The 19,709-nt window shown below is 41.2% G+C and overlaps 1 protein-coding gene across 5 annotated transcripts in view; it reads left to right on the forward strand.

The window, feature by feature from the left end:
* The first annotated feature begins 3,042 nt into the window (after nt 1-3,042).
* Nucleotides 3,043-19,709, forward strand: part of EBF2 (EBF transcription factor 2) — a 145,291-nt gene continuing 128,624 nt past the window's right edge. For 4 of the 5 annotated variants that reach the window (XM_075523677.1, XM_075523678.1, XM_075523680.1 and 1 more), the window contains exons 1-6: nt 3,043-3,173; nt 5,740-5,896; nt 6,879-6,942; nt 7,244-7,299; nt 7,682-7,755; nt 14,286-14,354. In XM_075523677.1, the coding sequence (XP_075379792.1) occupies nt 3,043-3,173; nt 5,740-5,896; nt 6,879-6,942; nt 7,244-7,299; nt 7,682-7,755; nt 14,286-14,354 (551 nt within the window). The remainder of the gene's footprint in view (nt 3,174-5,739; nt 5,897-6,878; nt 6,943-7,243; nt 7,300-7,681; nt 7,756-14,285; nt 14,355-19,709) is intronic. The other variant, XM_075523679.1, reaches the window with a different exon arrangement.

Consider the following 19,709-nt stretch of genomic DNA (forward strand, 5'->3'; position numbering starts at 1 on the left):
CACTAGTATAAATGCTGCTTTTACTCAGTGAATTTACATCGGAAGAGTCCGAGAGGTGGGCTTTTCCTAAACTGTATTTAAACCAGGTGCTTGAAATGGGGAACCTGGATCAGGAGTTTACTATTTCAGAAGAATTTAAGAACTCCTGTCCTTTTAAGATACACTGCAAAGGAGGGAAACTTGGGGGGAGAAAATTCTCCCCCTGAAAGCGCTTCCTCTTCCCGGAGGCGATGAGGCGACCCGGCGCGGGGCTGTGCCGCCCGCGGCGGAGCTGCGGCGCAGCGCTTCCCAGCGCTCACAAAGCTCTCCCCCCGCGGGCGCGGCGTGGGCAGGGCGCCCCACGGCGAGCAGCCCCGGCTGGGGCAGGACGGGAAGGCTGCGTTCATTTGTCCCTGAAGTGCAAAATTCTGGTGGCAGCTGTTTGGGGCGAAGAGAGTGCATCTCCTCTGACCTGCGCCGCTGCCCCCTGACCCGCTATGAATCCCTAAAAGCAAGGCTCCCCGGGGGCCGCGGCACACGAGCTCCCATTGTTCCTAAAGCTGGCACGGCCCCGCCGGGCGCGCCCGGCCGCGCACGGGGGTTTCTTAAGCGATGAGGCTGGGGCTGAATAAGCATCTGGGTTGGGTCCGACCGGGCTCCCTTTAGCGCGTTACAGGGACAGGCTCGGCTTTATCACCAGGAGCGAGGGACTTCAGTTATTAGGAAACATTTTCTCCTTACGAATGCATCGGCCAAGGTTAGATCAAGTGGGAGTTCCGCCCCCTCCCCTTCCGTCCCTGCCCCAGGTTTAAGAATAAATGCAGAAACGGTCAGAGTGGCACTGCCAAAAATGAGCTTAGTACAAAGAGAGGGCTTTTATTCGAGGAAATGTACCCACGCCTATTGTGAAAAGGTCAAAAAAAAAAAAAACCCCAAACAAACCAATAACCAAAAAACAAAACCAAACCAAAAAAACCAAACCACCATAACATGCCTTGCCATCGCCTGTACATTTACATCGTATGTTCTTGTTTTCTTACTTCTTATTTATTTATTTATTTGTTTGTTTGAATATCTTACCCTGTTTGGTTGGATTGTGTGTGGCTTTTTCTTTTTTTTTTTAGATTGAGAAATTGCATCTCAAAGATGCGAAGATCATCTCTTGAAAGGTTGGCCTCCACTCTGTAACGCCGTCAAACTGCTGTTGCTTTTCTTTAGCGTTAAAATAACGCCAGCCTCGCCTTTTGCTAACCTGGCAAAATCACTTACTGCATATTTATCAATTTGGGGAGGTGGGTTAGCATGGTAAATTTCCTTGAACAAAGATTGTGAGAGATGTATTAGTTCATCTAAGACCATGTCTGTCACTTATGTAGACAATAATTTAGAGTCCCGGCTTTGCCCTCAATCGTGCATGAATTAAGGATACATTTTTATGAAAGTTTTATGGGAAGATTTTAATTTTCGATTTTTTTCTGAGAGAACTGTATGAAACTTCATTAAAATAATCTAGCATTTACTAGAAAGGTGGCTTTTTGAAATGCAGCTGAATGTGGAGGGAAGGAGTTAGGATTTATTCTGAAATTGAAATTATAATTCCATCCCGTTAAAAAAAAAATAAAGCAGGTTAAAGAGAGGAGCTGCACATAATGAGTCAAGGAAATCCTTGCGCTGTCCCTTTAACTACCGAACATCTGATTCCCTCATCTGGCAGATGGTCTCTGAGCACAGATTTGCATTCATTGTCTTGAAATCTGTTTTCGCGTTGGTGTTATATAGATTTCAGAGGCTGATCTATACGCAGATCAGAATACAAAAGGGCCAGGAGGAAAATGTCACCAAGGCAGGCTTTGGAAAAATTAAAAGAAATGCAGAGGCAGGTCCGGTCCTGGTTCACAGCGGGCTGGGCTGAGGAGAGCTCCAGCTTCCTTTAATGGGAAATTCTGCCTCCATAGGATGTTATAAAAAGTTTTAAGGCTACACCTGACAGCTCGCGTATAGCGAGAACTTTCGGGTCTTCTGGGTGCGCTGCAGCCTCGCTCGCTCGCTCGCGCAGGCAGTCCCTCCACACAAACCCCCGCAGGCATTGCGACCGCGACCCGGTTCGTACCCTCGGAGCGCCTTTTTTTTTTTTTTTTTTTTTTTTTTTTAAAATACCGCGCCTGAAAGCAAACCAGCCAACTACCTGTGCGATTGCTTTATTATTACAGTACGGAACAGATTCATGGAGCTTGCTGCTTGTAGCGCGGTTGAGTTGCTGTGCGGCAGGACCGCTTGGTGCGGGGCTGGCAGGCCGTGAGGCTAACTGAAAAGTTAGGCTGCCCGCGCTCCTGCCGCCGCGGGTTACGGGTGCGCGGCTGGGCGCCGGTCCGCGCTGTCTCCCCGCCAGCAGTCGGCTGGCTCCGGCCTCGCCGCCCCCCGCCCCGAGGGTGATTGTGTGGAGCCGGGAGCTGAGGCGAGCGCGTAGCGGCGGCAGGGTTGCCCGCAGCCCTCCAATCGGGTGAGGCTATGCAAATATAACCCCTTATTTGGGAACAGGCTCCTCCCCCTTCCCGCTATGTTTGCTCCCAGCGCTGTAACCCATTCATGGTGACCAGTTTGGGAAGGATCGTCTCTTCCCAGGCGTAGTGTGTAATCAGACTGTCTTTAGCTCCATTTCTTCCTTTCTTTTACAATTTATCCCGCTTTTTTTTTTTTTTCCCTCCTGGATTAGGCAGCAATCAATCCTTCTCCCTGTGTCTGTTGAGAAACAGGTGATCCTTGTTAACAGCGATCGGTTTCTGGATGCAGTTTCCTCTCCTGCGTCTGAAGGATGATGATACCAGGCAAGACTGAATCAGCATAACTTTTACTTTGCAAGAAGAAAAACTTTTTTCCCCATTTGAAGGCATTAAAAACACGTAGCATTTAAAAGCAGAAGAAGTTGGTTTTAAAGCTGAACTTCTCCACTTTTCTTGGATTTGTGTGTGTCAATTTCAAAGGCTGCGTCTTTTTTTTTTCTTTTCTTTTCTCCTCCCTTATCCCCCAAAAGGAAACTGTTGCTAGTTGGAATAGACTTTTTAAATGTTTGGGATTCAAGATACTTTAGGAAGAGGACCAATTCTGAAAGATAAATCTCTAGGTTCTGAAATGGATTCCGTCAGGTCCTGGGTCAGAAACGTTGGGGTTGTGGATGCAAACGTAGCAGCACAAAGGTAACCGTGACTATTTCTCCCCCACTCTTCCTCTGCTTTTTTTTTTTTTTTTAAAGTAAGCCTTTTCTTTACTCCCTGTTGTTGCTTGCATTTGATATTAAATTTATTTTCTCCCTTTCAGTCCCCCTTCCTCGTCCCGGTCTCCTCTAGTCAGTGAAAATTCAAGGTAGTACAGCTAGAGCTAGGGAGAAGCGCTCCAAAATCGGAGAGCATCAAGAGTCCTAAAATCCAGTGCGGGGATCAGATGACAGAGAGGTCGGATCATTCTTTTTCTGCACAAGGGAGGTGTGTGGGGGGGTGGAGTGGTTGTACCTAGTGATACAGACTGCTCCTTCCCGCTTTCTGGGCCAGACAGCCGAAGAGGATCAGACCAAGTTAGAATTAACTTAAATGTAGATATTCCCCCACCCCCCCACCCCCCCCGGCCCATCTTGTTTTACTTAATTCAAGGGGCTCTGTAGCTACTGTAGGCATCGGCGAAATCTTAACCCGTGGATTCAAGGCTGCTGGCTGACTGAAACCGGCAAGCAGGGCGCAGAGCGTGGTTTCGAGGAAGAAGGGGAGCCTGCGGGAAGGGAAGACGTGCCGGCCGTTGGGCGATGCCGCGGCAGCAGCGCGGAGCCCCGCGGGCGCACGCCCTGCGCGGAGCCAGAGCCCGCAGCCTTCCTGCGCAGCCCAGCCTCGACCCTTGCGCTTGCGGGCGTGGAGCACCTGCCTGCCTGCACGAAGGATCTCTGCTGATCTGGAATGCTAGTAAACACACCGAACTGGGGGCTTGTCTGTTTGTTTTTCACTTGTTTGGGCGGGTTAGCTTCCCCCCCTTTTATTTTCTCTTCCTAGCCAAGTCGGCACAGGACCATTATTCCAGTCTCTTCCCGTTAGGGGTAAGACGATGAAAAACCCTTTTAGGTAATTTTTTTTTTCTCCTGGCTCTCTGGATACCTTAAAAAAAAAAAAAAAAAGTAGTAGCGTCGGGGAAGGCTAAATTGGTCCCGGGAATAAGTTGTGTTTTACTTAATACAGAGACAAGGTGAAGGGCATGTAACAGCAGATGGGACTTTAAATGAAACAGGGACGTTATAGAAGTAAGTGCCCCCACCCACGGCCTGATCCGTGACCAAGGTTTTCCAAGCAGTATGGGAGGAGTTATCAGAGTTTTATGAATGTCGATAGACGGTTTAATAAATACGAGGGGGGGTGGGGGGGAGAGGTTTATTCCTGGGGAAACCGAAAGTAAAAGGAAACGGCTCCTAAGAAGCCTGTAATCCGCGGGAGTGGTGGAGATGCAGTTGCCCTGTGCTAGGTGGTGGCATCGCCAGGTTTTTTCGGAGATCCGTAACAAACCAAGAAATCCGAGTTCTTACATGCAGAATGAAAGGAAGCCCCAAACTAGGTGCAGTTGTGGCGGATGCGGTGAGTTCACGCTGTACCTATTTGGCAATGGAAAACACAGGGAAACATCTGTAGTTCTCCGAAAGAGTCAAATACTTTGGCCAATGCAGTGGAGCTATTTTGGGGACTGAAAACCAAAACTGTTCTGACTCCGAACTTGCCTGGCAGATAGACTTAATCTGTCTATTAAGTAATAAGGAGGTGCTCATGTGCACCTATGTTCTCTGCAGTAGACGGAAATCGGCATTAGGGATAGGGAGCTACAACTAATTTCACTAAGAAACGTAGCTGCAGTTTGTGTGGGTACGCAAAAGCGTTTGAATTGTTCCAAGCCGGGAAATGTGTGGGAAACGTCACTGCATTTTCTGCAGTCAGAGACAAGGCTTGGGCAAGGGCTAATTGACCCGAGTCTAAATTCTTTCAGTTTAAATCAGAAATTGAAGATGCAGGCATCAGTTCAAATAGGTCAGTGATTAAAGACTACACTGACAAACTTTGCTGCTGAGGAAAGTGGGTGCTCTGCTTGAAACTAGTTGTCTTTTACCTGAAATGTAGGTGCCCTCAAGTTGACAGTCCGCTTGTAGGAAACGTTTTAAGGTCGCTTGTCTTCTCCTACAGGAAAGGTGAACGGTGCTGCGATGTACAGACAGCACTTCCAGACTCTCCGATATGTTACGTCTACTTCCCACCCTGCGTGTTGCATTCCAGAAACGAGTGTGACAGGCAAGAAGAAAATAGGTAGAGGAGGAAGTAAAAGGCTTACTGCCTTTAGCAGTAACCGATCTCAACATTGGCGTCTGTAAATTATTCTTGTCCTCAGAGCATAGCCTTAAAGATACGGGGGCCAAGCTGAAAGGAGCGTTACAGTGACAGCTTCAAACTTGGGCATCGCCCCTTCCCCCCGCCCCGGCTCCGGCCGCCGCCGCTGCCAGCCCTCCCTGCCGTCCGGCTCCGAGCGCGGAGCCGCCGTGCGTGCCCGGGCGGTGGGAAAGCGCCAAGGTCGGAATCGGCGGTGACAAGTAACCTCGTGTGGCACTCGCACGAGGTGGACGGTTCCCGGCTTTCCTCTGAACGTGCTCTGCTTTTTCTGTTGTTGTTTTGCTGTTACTGCTGCACAACCTGGTAATGTCTTTGTCTCTCCCCCCACACCCTATCCCGTATGTTTCCTCCACAGCGGAGTAGCTTTGTCCAGAGCTCACTTTGAAAAGCAGCCACCCTCCAACTTGAGGAAATCCAATTTCTTTCACTTTGTTCTGGCTCTCTACGACAGACAGGGGCAGCCCGTGGAAATAGAGAGGACAGCTTTTGTGGACTTTGTAGAAAATGATAAAGTAAGGCTTGTTATCTTTCTTCTTCCTCTTTTCCTTTCCAAATTTGATCTTCTCCCCAGCTGAGCTGCTAACTTTTAATGCCTGTTGTCCCTAACAAAATACAGCCAGCTCTTGGTCAAGGGTTCAGGTGCTTTGGTAGAGCTGTTGCCCTCTGTGTGCTGCTGTAGTTAAAAAGGGTTGCAAGCCTCTGCTGTATCGGGAATACAATGGGAATGTCATACATCCACTAAAAATAGAATAAAAAATTTCATGGGGGACAAATGTACTTTTTTTTTTTTTTTTGGTACCTACCAGATCTGCTGGGTTTTGTTAGTACCCTAACAGAAGTGGAATCTGACCTATAATATGTCATGTTATCTGTTGAGCTTGATTATATGTATTTCTTAAGACTCCAAGGTGAATGGCAGGACTTGAAAAGCATTTGCTTTTGGATTTCGAATCCATGTGTTGACCACTTCACATTGTTTTTACAATGATTTTCTTAGTCATGGATGAGATTTTTTTAATTATGAAGGTTGCTCGTAAATAATTGTCTTCTAGGAAATTACAGTAAAAAAACATGCAAGCAACATGCCTGTAACAACCTTCAGGAAATATCAGTAATGCCTCAAAATAACACTATTGCAAAGTAATGAAGACATTAAAAACAAAACCCACTTGAGCTTTCCCACTATCAATCTGCTTTATATTAACTGACTTGAAATGTATAAATTCATCTGAGTGCGTTGCTTTGAAAAAGTTGAGAGCATCATAGCAAATAAGAGAGGAAAAGAAGTTCTTGAACTCCTACAGGAAAAGATGTCAGCAGTATTTTGCAGTTTGTCCTGTGTCATTCGGAAGGCTAATATATCCCAATCAGTGGATTCACCTCTCAGAATTTTAATGAACTTTGTTGTCACTTCCATCATGATTATCAGCTTTTGCATTTTAAATGTGCCAAGTGTAAGTTCTGGAAGAATTTTTTTTTAATTCTCTCTTTCAGGAGCAAGGCAATGAAAAGACGAACAACGGCACACATTACAAACTCCAACTCCTTTATAGCAATGGTGAGTCCGCTTTCCAGTCACCTTCTGTAGGTTGTACAGTGAGGCAAGGTTTGTAGGTGCTGTCGCTATGATTTCTAAAATACACAGAAATTCCCTTGCATGATGCCCCTTCAGTGTAGGGGTGGGCTCTGAAGTTTACCTGGTGTGGATGGGCTTGGGAAACACACCAGAGGAAACAAAACTAAATGGTCTTTCTGAGGATGTTTAATAAGGCACTAGATGAAACTAAATGGTTTTGTTCTGATCTTTAGGGAAAGATGCATGTAACATCATTATTTATTACTCTTCTCTCTCGCTCTAGGTGTCAGGACTGAACAGGATCTGTATGTTAGACTCATCGATTCGGTGACTAAGCAGGTGAGCATAGCTAATATGTGCTGTGCTATCCTGTCCCGCCTCATCCTTCAGTTTTTCTTAACGTTGCCCTGCATGTTTTTTCTTCTCTGGTTCATTTTTGTCTCTTGTTCATCTGTATTGCAGACCTTATTTTTGAGGGCAATTGAAAAGTAATGTTCTTAAGTCTCTTTTTTTTTTTTCTCTACCCATTGTAGGTTTTTCTCCACTTTTTATCAGTATTTATGTATAAGCTGCTTTCCCTGCTCATAAAGGCTTTGGGGGAAGGTATTTATTTGCAAGTTATGGCGAGCAATGGTAAAAAGCCTTCACCTCAGATCTGAATATTATGACAAATAAGTAACGCCTGATGCTACTGGCTTACCCCTTTTCTTAATTTTTGTAGCCCATAACTTATGAAGGACAGAACAAGAATCCTGAAATGTGCAGAGTTTTGCTTACCCATGAAGTTATGTGCAGGTAAGATGACTTTATTAACGGCATATCATTTGTTAAGTTTGTTTGCATAGATGCCAAAATGCCCTTTCCGATGAAGTTGTAGGTAGGAAGAGTTTGATTTTTTTTTTTGTTTTGTTTTGTTGTTGAGTCAGAGAGATTCTTTGTGTACGAATACTTTCTCTTTACACGTGGATAATATTTGATTTGGGTTCAGTACAGATATTTGGGTTCTTTTGTTCTATTTTTTTTTACTGCAAGAGATTTAGCAACCCCAGGTCCGCACTCTGAGCTGTGCTATTTTTGTTTAGAGTAGGCCTTTGTATGTGTTGTTTAAATAAAGACTTTTCATATGCTTATTTCTTACAAAATTCCTGTTTACCTTTTAAGAATGAGCAGTTTAACTTACAGATTTTTACCTGGAAACTAAAAGGCATTCTTCATGTAATTTTCTGTGGTGAAATATTTTAATTTTCTTAATTAAACTATCATCATTAACGTTCTTTAATTTTGCTTAGTTCTACCCCAACCAAAAAAGAAACCCCTCAAACCAAACACAAATCTTTCTTTTCTGTATCATGTAAGCAATATTTAGGGGACTTCCACCTTTTAATTAAAGACAACTATTTTTAGCATGTAAAGTTATAAATTAGAGGGTAAAATGAGGATGTTTTTAATAACATTTGTGTAAGTCTGAAGTTACATGTACCTTATGTATGTACATCGTGCTTCCATGGTAACTTACTACTTTTCCTGCTCTTGTGCAATTACATTTTTTTCAATACATATAACAATGCAAACAGTCAATGTTCTTATATTAAAATGTGTTAAATTGTGCTTAGAATGTTCTTTCATAAAATGAAAGGCAAAACCAATCTTGACCTTTACGAAACACAGTTTGTGATTTATTGTATTAGTGGGAGGGGGTTAAGCTGTTGGACTGAACGTTGCTTCTTTTAATGTTGTGGTTTGCTACTTGATTTTTTTTTTTTTTTTTTAAGTAGCCTTTTAAGTTCATATAGTAGTAAGAGCAGCTTATTTGGACAGACTTCTTGTCAAGGGAAAGTCTCAGTTTCAGTACTTAACAATTAAGTCAACTATTCCATTACTTTTTAAATATAATAAGAATCAAGTAAATGTATGGTATTTATCTGTTGTGCTTTGCTCTTAATGAGCATTGTTACTTTTGACCAACATTCACGTATCTATGCACAAACACAGCATTATATAATGGATGAGAGATGCATATAGTACTCTTTATGAGGACCTGTAGATGTAGTAGCACAGATCAAAGGCATATATGTTACTTTCTGGCACATCTAGAACTTATGTACGTATTTAAATATATATACTATCCATATCGTTGAAAGTCTTCACTATAACTAGGTGAACGTTAGAGAAGAAAAATCTTTGAATTGCTATGCAGTTGGGTCCTGGTTTGTGATAACAAAATAGCAGTTAGCATACTTCATCTTTCTCTGGTTTTCCTGTATAGAGTGCAGTTCTATTTTAGAAGTTAAAATATTTCGGCAACCACTGACACCTTTCCATCCAAATGTACTTCTTTAAAATAAAAATACTTTGGCTTTTTCCCCTGCTTCCTCTCCATGCCTTCATAGTATTAAACGCTCTGTTCAGCTTTTATATACCGGGCGTCCACTGATGCCTATAAACATATTCCGTGCTTGATTTAAGGGAGTGTTCTACAAATGTAAACCATTATTCTGATTATACTGAACTCTCCTGCTTGATAGATTAGCCAAGGAAGAATTACAACTCGGGGACGTCCTTTCCATGTAAAACACAGATTAGCGAACAAAATCAAAAGCGCTCTGCAACCTAATCAAGACATTTGATTTTAAATGTCGTGTTTTCCTGAAGTATCTCTGAACAGGATGCTGCGTATTCTGAAGAGGCATTACACATATCACTTTGAATAATGCCAAGGGAATGGATCCAACTCTAGTTAAACTTGACATTTTATTTTATTTCTTTTAAGTACAATAATCAAATCTTCCTCATTGTGTGCTGCTTAAGTGGCAGCATCAATTTTTAAAGCCCCTAGTTTAGTTTGCATTAGTAACAGTATATAAAAATTTAATGCACTGTACCCACTCTGCTGTCCAAATTGATGCCTACTGTTTTTAAAAAGAAGGGTCTGCCTGTCTTTCTGCTCTTCTTCCAATCCTCGCTAGTTGAAGGTAGGCTTTTTTTGGTATTTTTTTTGTATATAATCACACACGCAGATATTCTTGCTGTATAGAGACAAGTGCATCCAAAACTCTGCATCTTCCACTCAGACAGTGACAGATGCATGCTTAGCAGGAAAGTTGTCTAAATATTGATACGGCTACAACAATCTGTCATACCAATTGAAAGTTAAACTCTCAACTCTCAATAATTAGTGCTTTCAGTGAGAGGCTCTGTTTATTTATTTGCAGATCTGAAATTTTTCATTTGGGTTATTACGGCCTAATGGGAACTGTTCCTATTAGGTGGGTCTATCTTAAATACACAGTCTTTCCCCCCAATGGTTGGAAATCAAGGTAAACAGTCTCCTCTCCTGAAATAACTTTTTTCTCCTCTTCTTTTTCTTCCAATTATCGACTAAGAGGAAACTAGTTGTTATGCTGCTGCCAGCAACCCCCTATGCCCTCAATGCTCAGAGGGTTAAAAGGTGGTATAATTTGAACAGAAGTAGTCTCAGGGCCTACAGCTGGCTAATAACAGAGTTGTATTGAGTGCAAGCGAGCCCCACAGCTGTGACTTTCGCCACAAGGCTCAGACTAGACAGGAGCTCTAATCAGCTGGGCCAGGCGGCCACTGGGGCCTGTGTCTTTATCGGCCAGATGGTGTGAATTTAGACACTTTTGTTATGCAATTGCAGGGAGGAGTTGGGGAGAAGAAAACAAAACAAAGGCCACCATGCTGTGAGCTTATTTGAGTTTGAAATTAGAGACAGATTTTTTTTTTTTTTTTTTGGGGGGGGTGAGGGGAGGGAAGTTGAGGGCTGAATTTTAAAACCATTTTAGTCAAGTGTGAGGAGGGAAAGGACGCAAGTTTGCCTTTGACGTGAGCCTTCTGGAGTATTCAGTTTGTAGATCTGGTGTTGTCTGTTGTAGCTTTTTGGTTTCTGTGTTTGTTTTTATTTTTTTTTTTTTCAGGACTGTTCATGATGTAAACCATTATTTTTCCCATGTAGATCTAGTTAGAGGGGAAAGAATAATAATAAAAGGTGTAGAAAATAGAAGTCTTAGGCCTTGATATTCTTGTTTTAAGCAAATGAGCATCTCTAAAGGTATGTTCCTAGCACAGCATTGTAGCAGAAGTGTAAATATCAGTGAAGTCATGCCAATAATTTGCTTTAAGAGAATATTGTAGGCTTGATCCTGGACCACCAGAGTTTGGGATTTTTGCCATTGACTTAAGTTGGAACAAGTCAATTCTGTTACAGACAGCACTTGTAACCCAGTGGAAATGTTAGTGCTTGGATACTGGGATGAAATACTTGGAAACAGGGATTTAAAGATTTGAGAGGTACTTTGGCTAAAATGCTGGGCTGAAACATCCTCAGTCTTTAAAAGCACTCTGATTTATGTGTGAACTAGTCACTCACTGGAAGTGAGTGGCTGTTTTCCCTAATCAAGACATTTTTTCATATATGTTTGGGCTCAAAAAGTATTACGGTCAAAGGGAAAAAAATATAGCACTCTAACAAAAATCTGTTACCCGAGTGTGATAAGAACGTAGATATTTGTAAAATATTTGGAGAACTTTAGCTGTAAGCTACAGTTTTAGAAGGAAAATTTTTAAGTATTACAGTGGTAAAGTTCCGAACTGTGATAATTGTGCAAACTAAAATAAACCAAGCTGCACTTATTTCAGAACCCAGCCACGTTGTACTCCAATCTCGCATAATTCATTCTAAAACACTATGCCAAGAAATGGTAACCTCTCTGGGAAGAGTATGTGAGCTGATGACATGTGGTGCAGGTACTGCTAGTATGTTCTGCTTGAACGTTACGGTGGTGTAGTGCAATCAGAAATATTTTTTATGACCATTTGCATAAGTTACATGACTAAAGGATATCTCATTTAGTATTATTGCAAAGAGAGGAAGTGACTGCTGTTTCAGCTAGATGTAAAAACAAAACAAAAACAAAAACAAAAAACAAAACCAAAACAACAAAACACTACAAAACTATTTTAAAAATTGAGTTCCTTTTGTTGTTTTATTATAGCAGCATGTAAACCAGCAAGGCATTTATGCCTGGTGTTATTTCCAATGCATTGTTATATTGGACATGTCAGAAGTACATGCCAAATTTATATTCTTCTGAGTGAGGGTTTTCTACTTTTTTGGGGGTTATTTTTTTCTTCAGAAAATATCTCGTATCTTGGCTTTTAATACAAAAATACGCAATTCTTTATCAACAATCATTAAGCAGTGAAATGCGTAAAAGATGCACTTAAAACAAAGTTGGGAGAAGGAGGGAGTGGGGATATTCTTAGCTAGTGTGAATTACCATAGCTTCACTGAAGTCGATGGAGCTATGACAATTTACAGCAGCTAGAGGGTCTGCCCCAGGGATTTTTAAATATTTAGTGTATCCTTTTATTTTAAAAGGACTAGCATCGATGAATAAGTGAAGGTTTGAGGCAAAGGGAATGTAGAAATGTTGAAACAGTTAGAGCTGCTGTTCAAATAGATCTGCTAGTTGTATCTCATCTTGCTGGGCAATTTCAACTTGCAAACGGAAAGTTCCTGGCACACACTGTAACTTAAGGAGAAAATGCATGCATTTGAAATTTTTTCATATCTGAAAGAGGTCTTTTGTCTAAATGCTTATTTTGGGTATTTATAATTGGAATATTAGGCATTTCAAGAAAAAAAGCTACTCTCTTATATTTTGCACTGCCTTCAGCGAGTTCAAGCATTTTATTTAAATTTTTTTTAATTCCTCTGCTTGGAATTGCTCTCCAGTTGGAAAACTGTGGGATTCAGACTGACTTGAGAATTTTTTAAATGTATTCAGCACCTATTATACCACTGTACAAAAAACTAAATAATTTCTTGATTCCATGTGTGTAAGTTTGAACAACCTCAGCAGAATGTGAAAAACATAATTTGGAAAGGCATTTGTGTAACTTAAGGCAGAATCTGATCTGGTGACTTCTGAGGCATATGGGACTTCTGATGTAGTCTACTGAAAGTTTTGGATGCCTCCGTCCTCCCCCTCCCATGTTAGCTTTGGTTGGAACAACCTATCTGAGCATCAAGGCAGCTTAAATCTTCTAACAAACTTCTATGTTGCTACAAATTTTGAAAACTGAGAATTTCAGATCAAGGACTGTTTTTAAAGTCTATTAAACTTTTGGTACTCAGCTGGTGTATATGCAAGGAGCATCACCTATGTCAATGAGTATATCAGTGGAAATCAAATAATGACCTGTCTCTTTTTTTTTTCTTTTTTTTTTTTTAATTATTATTATTAAAAATGGGAAAAGGAAATGCAGTGGTTCTGTTCTTCTTTCCTGAAGAAATTTTAATTCACTGGGAGTGAAGAACATCAAATAGCTCCTGAGTGTAGGTTCTATTATTCTGTACCATCTCCTGATATATCTGTTTATATATGTACACATCCGTGCATGTGCACACATACACGTGTATGTACACACACAGAGTCGTCTTTGTGTATGTGTGCATGCACACACACATAGATGTGGACATAACACAGATATCATTCTGTGATATGAGCCTTACTGCAAGCTCCTGAGGGCGACAGCATTATCTTGCATTTTATTACCAAGTCAGATAAATATATTTATTTTATGTGGTGAGCTCATCAGAGAGAGTTCTAATTTCTATGTAGTCACGTTGGTGGCCACACAGTATAAAATGTGTATAAATACATGCTTAATCTTAAGGGCTTATGGTCACTGAAACAATTGCAAAGTGATTCACAGATGAAGTGCCAACCTGAAAAAATATCTCTTCAGATCCTAGTAGGATCTAAGTATGTTCAGTTTCTGTTTTTATAATTGGTGCTACTATAGTGTTGAAGTTTTCTGTGGGCATATGAAACTTAGGGGTTACTAGATATTTAATAATCAACAAATCAGTTACTAGAATATAACAAATCAGTAGGTTGTGTATAGTCAGTTCTAACACCTTCTTTTGATGGACTTTTAACCATACATAACACACGATACTCATGCCTGTAACATCATTATGACATCTGTTAACCATTTATTAAGCCTTTATAAATAGCGCCTTAGTCTAAAGTGTGACTATATTGCTGTTCATTTTTGGTTGGGAATTTAAAAAAAGACTATGGGGAGCCAAGTGCCAAACTCCAGCTAGAATCAATGAGGATTTGGGCACCCGATTCCCTTGGTTCTTCTCCCTTCCGGAAAGCCTAGCCAGAATTTTCTCAGTCACTCTTCTAGGCATATATCGAGTCCTGAAGGTTTGCAGGCGAGACTTCTAGCTGGTTGCTTTGCTATCAACTGTCCCATTAATTCTTTAAATTTGGTTTTCTTTCTCTCTGTAGTCGGTGTTGTGAGAAGAAAAGTTGCGGCAACAGAAATGAGACTCCTTCTGACCCTGTGATCATTGACAGGTAGGAAACGAATCCTCATTTTCCCACAAGAGCAACACCAAATTGCTGGGTGAGCTTTGAGGCGGCTGAGGGTCTTTCTTGACGGTTATCTGTCAGTGTCTGCCATTCAGGGATGTCTGTGCTTTGTGATTCTTTAGAAAAATGCCAGCCTAAGAGTTGGTTAGCTTTAGTCCATCTGGGCTTACCTTGACAAAATTGTTGATGTTTATTTTTTCAATTAAGTTCTCTGTGTATCATTTTCATTGTGACCAAATATTCCATGTACGTATCTGGAACATTTTCTGTTCACCAGGGATATGATCCAACTGGATTACCGAGACAGATAAAGCTTTGGGCAACCGGGCAGCTTCAATAATATTCTTTAACAAGATAACAATACTTTTGTAGAAATATGGGGAGGGAGGAAGGGTAAAGGCAGAAGTGCAACATATTAGGCAAGATTAAAACTGACAGTTTGGGGATTGTGAGCAATTTTATGTAGAACAGCAGCTTCATATATTCCTCAGTTCTAGATCCAGGTCTAGGTTCTGCTTGCCAGTTTCTAGGTAAATAACATAAATGGGGAGAGCAGCAGTTTGTTAAATAATGAACTGGTACATTAAAAATTGTGAGTATATGGAGGCTTAGAAAATTAGCCTGTGGAACTCACTGACTTGAAGTGTTGTTTGAGATCTGGAGTTCAGCAAGATTCAAAAAGGAAAAATAAGAAGACAGCTGTTTCAAAAAGAAGCACACGAGATCTCTAGAAGGAGAACAGTAAATAAGGAAAAGTCAGGAAGAAACCTCGCCCCCCCCCCCCCCCCCCCCCCAATTATTCTATAGTAAGTGTTTAAAGAGTTTCTTTTCCCTGAAGCAGCTGGTACAAGGGGCCAATGGAGAGCTGATGCTGAAGTGGATTGATTGTGGATTCAGTTTTTATGTCTGTATGTGTCTGGCATGTTCTATCTACATTCTAATAAGCATTTTTTGTCGTAGTATTTCTTGTGAATTTTATTTTGGTGTTCAGAATGGTCGAGCTGGTTTGAATAAAGATCTACAATTATTTCCTTCATTTTTTTCATCACAGAGTCAATCTAAATAATTTTGGAACTTTGATGATGTGATGGGGTTCTTCCACTCCCTTTACCCCATGGTTTTCCCTTTTCATTTTGTATTTACAAGTTGTGGTTTGGGCCAAAGTTGGACATTCCAGCAAACTGAACTGTTTGTGTGGGTGTGAGGGGCAGTTTCCTGACTAGAAGCAGAAGTCCTAGATATGCCATCTTGAACTTTTCTATGAAATTTCTAGCTTATTTTTGGCTGTGTTGATGTTTGGTGTGAATCTGCATTTGGGAACTTTCCAATCTGAAGTCTAAATTTTCTGAAACTTGTCTGACTGCTGGAGAAGCAGCATGATGTAAGGCAGTGTATTAGCCTATGAGTTAAGACCATGAAGGGGGTAGTTCCTACCCCTAACTGGATTTGTCATCTTGAGCAAGCTGTCCATTCTCATCCCAAATCAAGAGTCTGATGCTTTCTGTGGGGATTTGAGATCTGTTGGTGTAAGATGCAACGGAAGCGAAACTATTAGAAAGAACAGAGTTATTCCTTTTAACGATAGTGTGCAAAATATGCATCACAAGTCACCTGTGTGGTCAAGGAGTCATAAGCTTTCCTAACTTGCTCTAAGCCTAGAACTTTTATTCGTAACTCCCCTGCTAACAGCAATAGGCATTCTGCCTATAGGCATTCTGTTCATGTGGAAGCATCCTCTAGGTTCAGTCTAGCAGTTTGTTGCCGAGTGTCAGTTCTTCCCGTTCATCTCTGTGTGTGTGTCTCAAAGTTGCAAGTGAAATCTGGAGTTCAGTAGGGGTAATAATAAGGTAGATGAGAGAAATAAGGGGTACAGCCCAGCAAAGCTGTTTTCACTTGGTTTTAAAGGCAGTCACTAAATCAGATTTAGGCCACAGAGGAAAGAAATGATTACTACTCTGCACTGCTGTCTGGAGGTGGCATGGTTTAGTGAACAGTGTGGTGAGTAGAAGCTAAACTTGAAGCTAAATCTTTTTTCTTGTTCTACCCCTAATCAGTAGTGCAGCATCTAGCAAATGACTCCCTCTTCTGTACAGTTATTTCTATTCCACCATTTTACCCACTTAAGGTTTGAGGAGTTGAGGGATAATCCTGTGTACTGCATCTTAATCAACACATGTAATGCAAATATAATAACAAAGTTATGCTGTACATGTCTGTGCACAGAGGAATTCGTTGTCTAGTCTGTCATCCTCAGACATTTCCGCAGCAGTAAGTACGACTACTTAGGAGTTTAACTAAACAGTCCTCTCTCCCAAGCTACGTTCAATGGGGCTAATCTTTCTGTCTTTCAAACAAGCAGAAAACTCTGCTGGAGAGTCGTGTGCTCTGAACTAGCTTGGGAATCTGGGCAACAGTGTTCTTATTTATTTAGGCAGTCTTCATATGGTGCTTTTAGAAGAAAACATCTATGCTTAAGAACTTGGTAGCAAGTGCAATATAATTTCTGAAATGCAGCTTGCAACTGTCTGCAATCATGCAGGCCAATAAATATGGTAAGATTTTCAGTTCAGTGTTGGCTTCATGGTGGGTTTTTTCTTCATTTACAATGAAATACAGGTTTTCTTCAAATAATAATTGGAATGAAGGTGCTTTTTCATTGTTTGAAATGATAGGTAAATGTAAAAATTTGTCATGTAACAATGCAGCTGTTACATTCTAGTATGTCTCTAGAGAAGTGGGGAAAAAAAAGGTGAAATGGAGAGAGAAGGGATTACGAAAATACATTTGTGTTATGCAGAACCATGTCTAAACAGTGCATGTGAAGTGAAAGGGGACTAGAGCTTTCCATTTAGAATAGAAGGAAAATGGAGGCCAGAGAAGAACTTTGTTGCCTGAAGGTGCTAGGTTCTCCCTTTGAGCCTAGGTTAATTAATACGCATTGCTCCTGCTGCAAGAGTTTGTGAGAAAATTGTGGCTGGCACTCAGGAGGTGCCGTCTGCATTGTAATTCCCGCTGTGTGTGTGGAGCTCCATGGTTAGAACATGGTTTGATTGTACAGCATAGAAAAGACCAACATCTTCAAAGCTGTAGTAAGTGACTATCATAAGGTGTGAGAGCAGAGATGGAACCCAGTTTTATGTTGAGCTGTGTATAGCTTAGGTCTAGCAAGTTCTGTGTTTGCTTTGCAACTCCCACAAAGGCAGGGGCCTACTCAAATATAAGGATTCGGGAGGGCACCGTGTTACTCATCTCTAAGCTGCTTTACTGTACGAGCAGCCTGTGCGTGGCAAGCAGGTTCCCTCAACAGCAAAGGAGCTGTAAGGCAGAGGGGTTGGGAGTCCAAGATGAAGCCATATCTGTATGGTGCTCAGAGGTATACTCCTATCATGAGTGGGCACAAGGTAAATTAACTACTTTGGGTACCTCTAAGGGTGGTGAAGAAGCAAGGAGGGGCATTGCTACTGGGTAGAGATATACACTGATGTCTGTGCTACTGCAACTTTATTGTTTATTGTTTTTCTTTTTTGCCTGAGCTAAACTAAGTGGCTGCATCTGGTATGCCTGTCTGTGCTATGATTGCACATTTCTGACCACGCTATAGATGCATCCTACAAACCTCACGAGACTAATGAAGCATTCAAATCGGTTGAGGTTATAACCTGCCATCCAATGTTGCACTGAACCAAACGCACACCAAATTTAGCTGAGTTCAGGGGCTACATTCTAAGTTGCTGCAAATGAACATAACTCCATCAGCAGTACAGTGTTTCCCCCTTAATTTGTTTCTCTCCCTGCTTCCTTGCTTTTAATGCTTCCAGAGACTGATGCTTAGACTGCTGTGTTGGTTTACCTGTTTATTGCTGTAGGGAGGCAGAATTCGTTGATGTTTGCCAAATCATGGAAACTCGTATCCCTGTTTAAAAAGGAAAATAGTTCAGTGGGAAAAAAATGTCAGCCTTGTTGTTGTTGTTGAGTTTTTTCTTCTCCTTGAATGAATTCCAAAAGTTCTTATGCTGAATAAAACATTTCTGCTGTGACCTTTGCTCTGGGGACTAGATTTAGATCCTAAGGACCTTGCAGTTATTTTTCTGTTCACTTTTGGAACCTAGCACTTTTCTATAAGAAAGGGAGCTTCTTCATTGAAATTTACTGTGTACCCTCTCCCACCAACAAAGATTTGTAGGATACATTAGAGTATTTAGGTTCCTGCAATGTTCCGAGTCAGAATTCCAGCGTAACTTGGATCAGAATCTGACTTCACTCTATTTTAACAGCAATGATACAGCTCAAATCCTGCAACGCTGCTATTGCAGGTGTTAAAAAGCAGAAACAGACATAACTCCGCTGCAGCATAGGACTGAAAGGACCACCTGAACATATACGGGAGATTACATGATAGATGTTTAGTCCAGAAGCATTTGCAAAATATGTACTCCAAGTTTTTTAGGCAACACAAGCCATGGTCACCTCTCAAAATGTTAGAGCAAGCTTTAACTTTGCCTGCAAGATCAAAATTCATCAGAGCTAAATTGGTTCTAGTGTGTTCCCATGGTGGATCATAGCAGTGGTGGATTCCCAATGATCTTAATTTCTATTTATCCTGTCTTCCTGCTCGGTTTTTGAAGTTAGTACCTGTGGAATTAGTAGGTTTATGAGACTTCAGAAATGTAAATGTAAATGTTTTGTTTCTTTTTCTCATGGCTGAAGTGGTGGTTCTGAATGTTCCTTCGAGTCCCTGGAAATTAGTGTGTGAACGTTGCATACTAACATTTCGTTCTTTGTTGAAATCATGGACAGGGATATAAAGTGGTGGGGGTGGCTTTCAGATAGAAGGGTGGAAGTTTGTTCTTTTGAAGATGATACTTTCCAAATGAAAGCTGTATTTTGTCACTCCTATATTATAATTACTACCTTTCCCACCCCAGTTATGCAAATAAAAAGAAACTTGGTCTTATGATTGAGAGGTCATGGATAACGCAAATGAATTTAATTCCTCATTTTACTGCAGATTTTCTTTCTCATTTCAGGTGAGTTGTATAGTTTTGGATATAAATTCCCCATTCATCAAGTAGGAATGATTTTTTTTTTTTTTAAATTCTTTGTGTTTCTTGACGATTTAAGATTATTTTGTGCACTTGTTACTCTTAGTGCTTTACCTAGTTTACTGAAGCCGTGATCTAATTGAAGCCTCCAGGGTACTGGGGAGGACTGGGTGACTTTTTTGGTTGAACAGTTTATTTGCCCCTTGCCCTTCTTCTAATAAGAGATAAATAGTCAAAAGAAATTTCTATGTAATTCAAATGAAACATCTTAATTCAGTTAAACAATGCGGTGCAACTG

Source organism: Mycteria americana, chromosome 23 (genome assembly GCF_035582795.1).
Source record: "Mycteria americana isolate JAX WOST 10 ecotype Jacksonville Zoo and Gardens chromosome 23, USCA_MyAme_1.0, whole genome shotgun sequence".
In the NCBI taxonomy this organism is placed as follows: Eukaryota; Metazoa; Chordata; class Aves; order Ciconiiformes; family Ciconiidae; genus Mycteria; species Mycteria americana.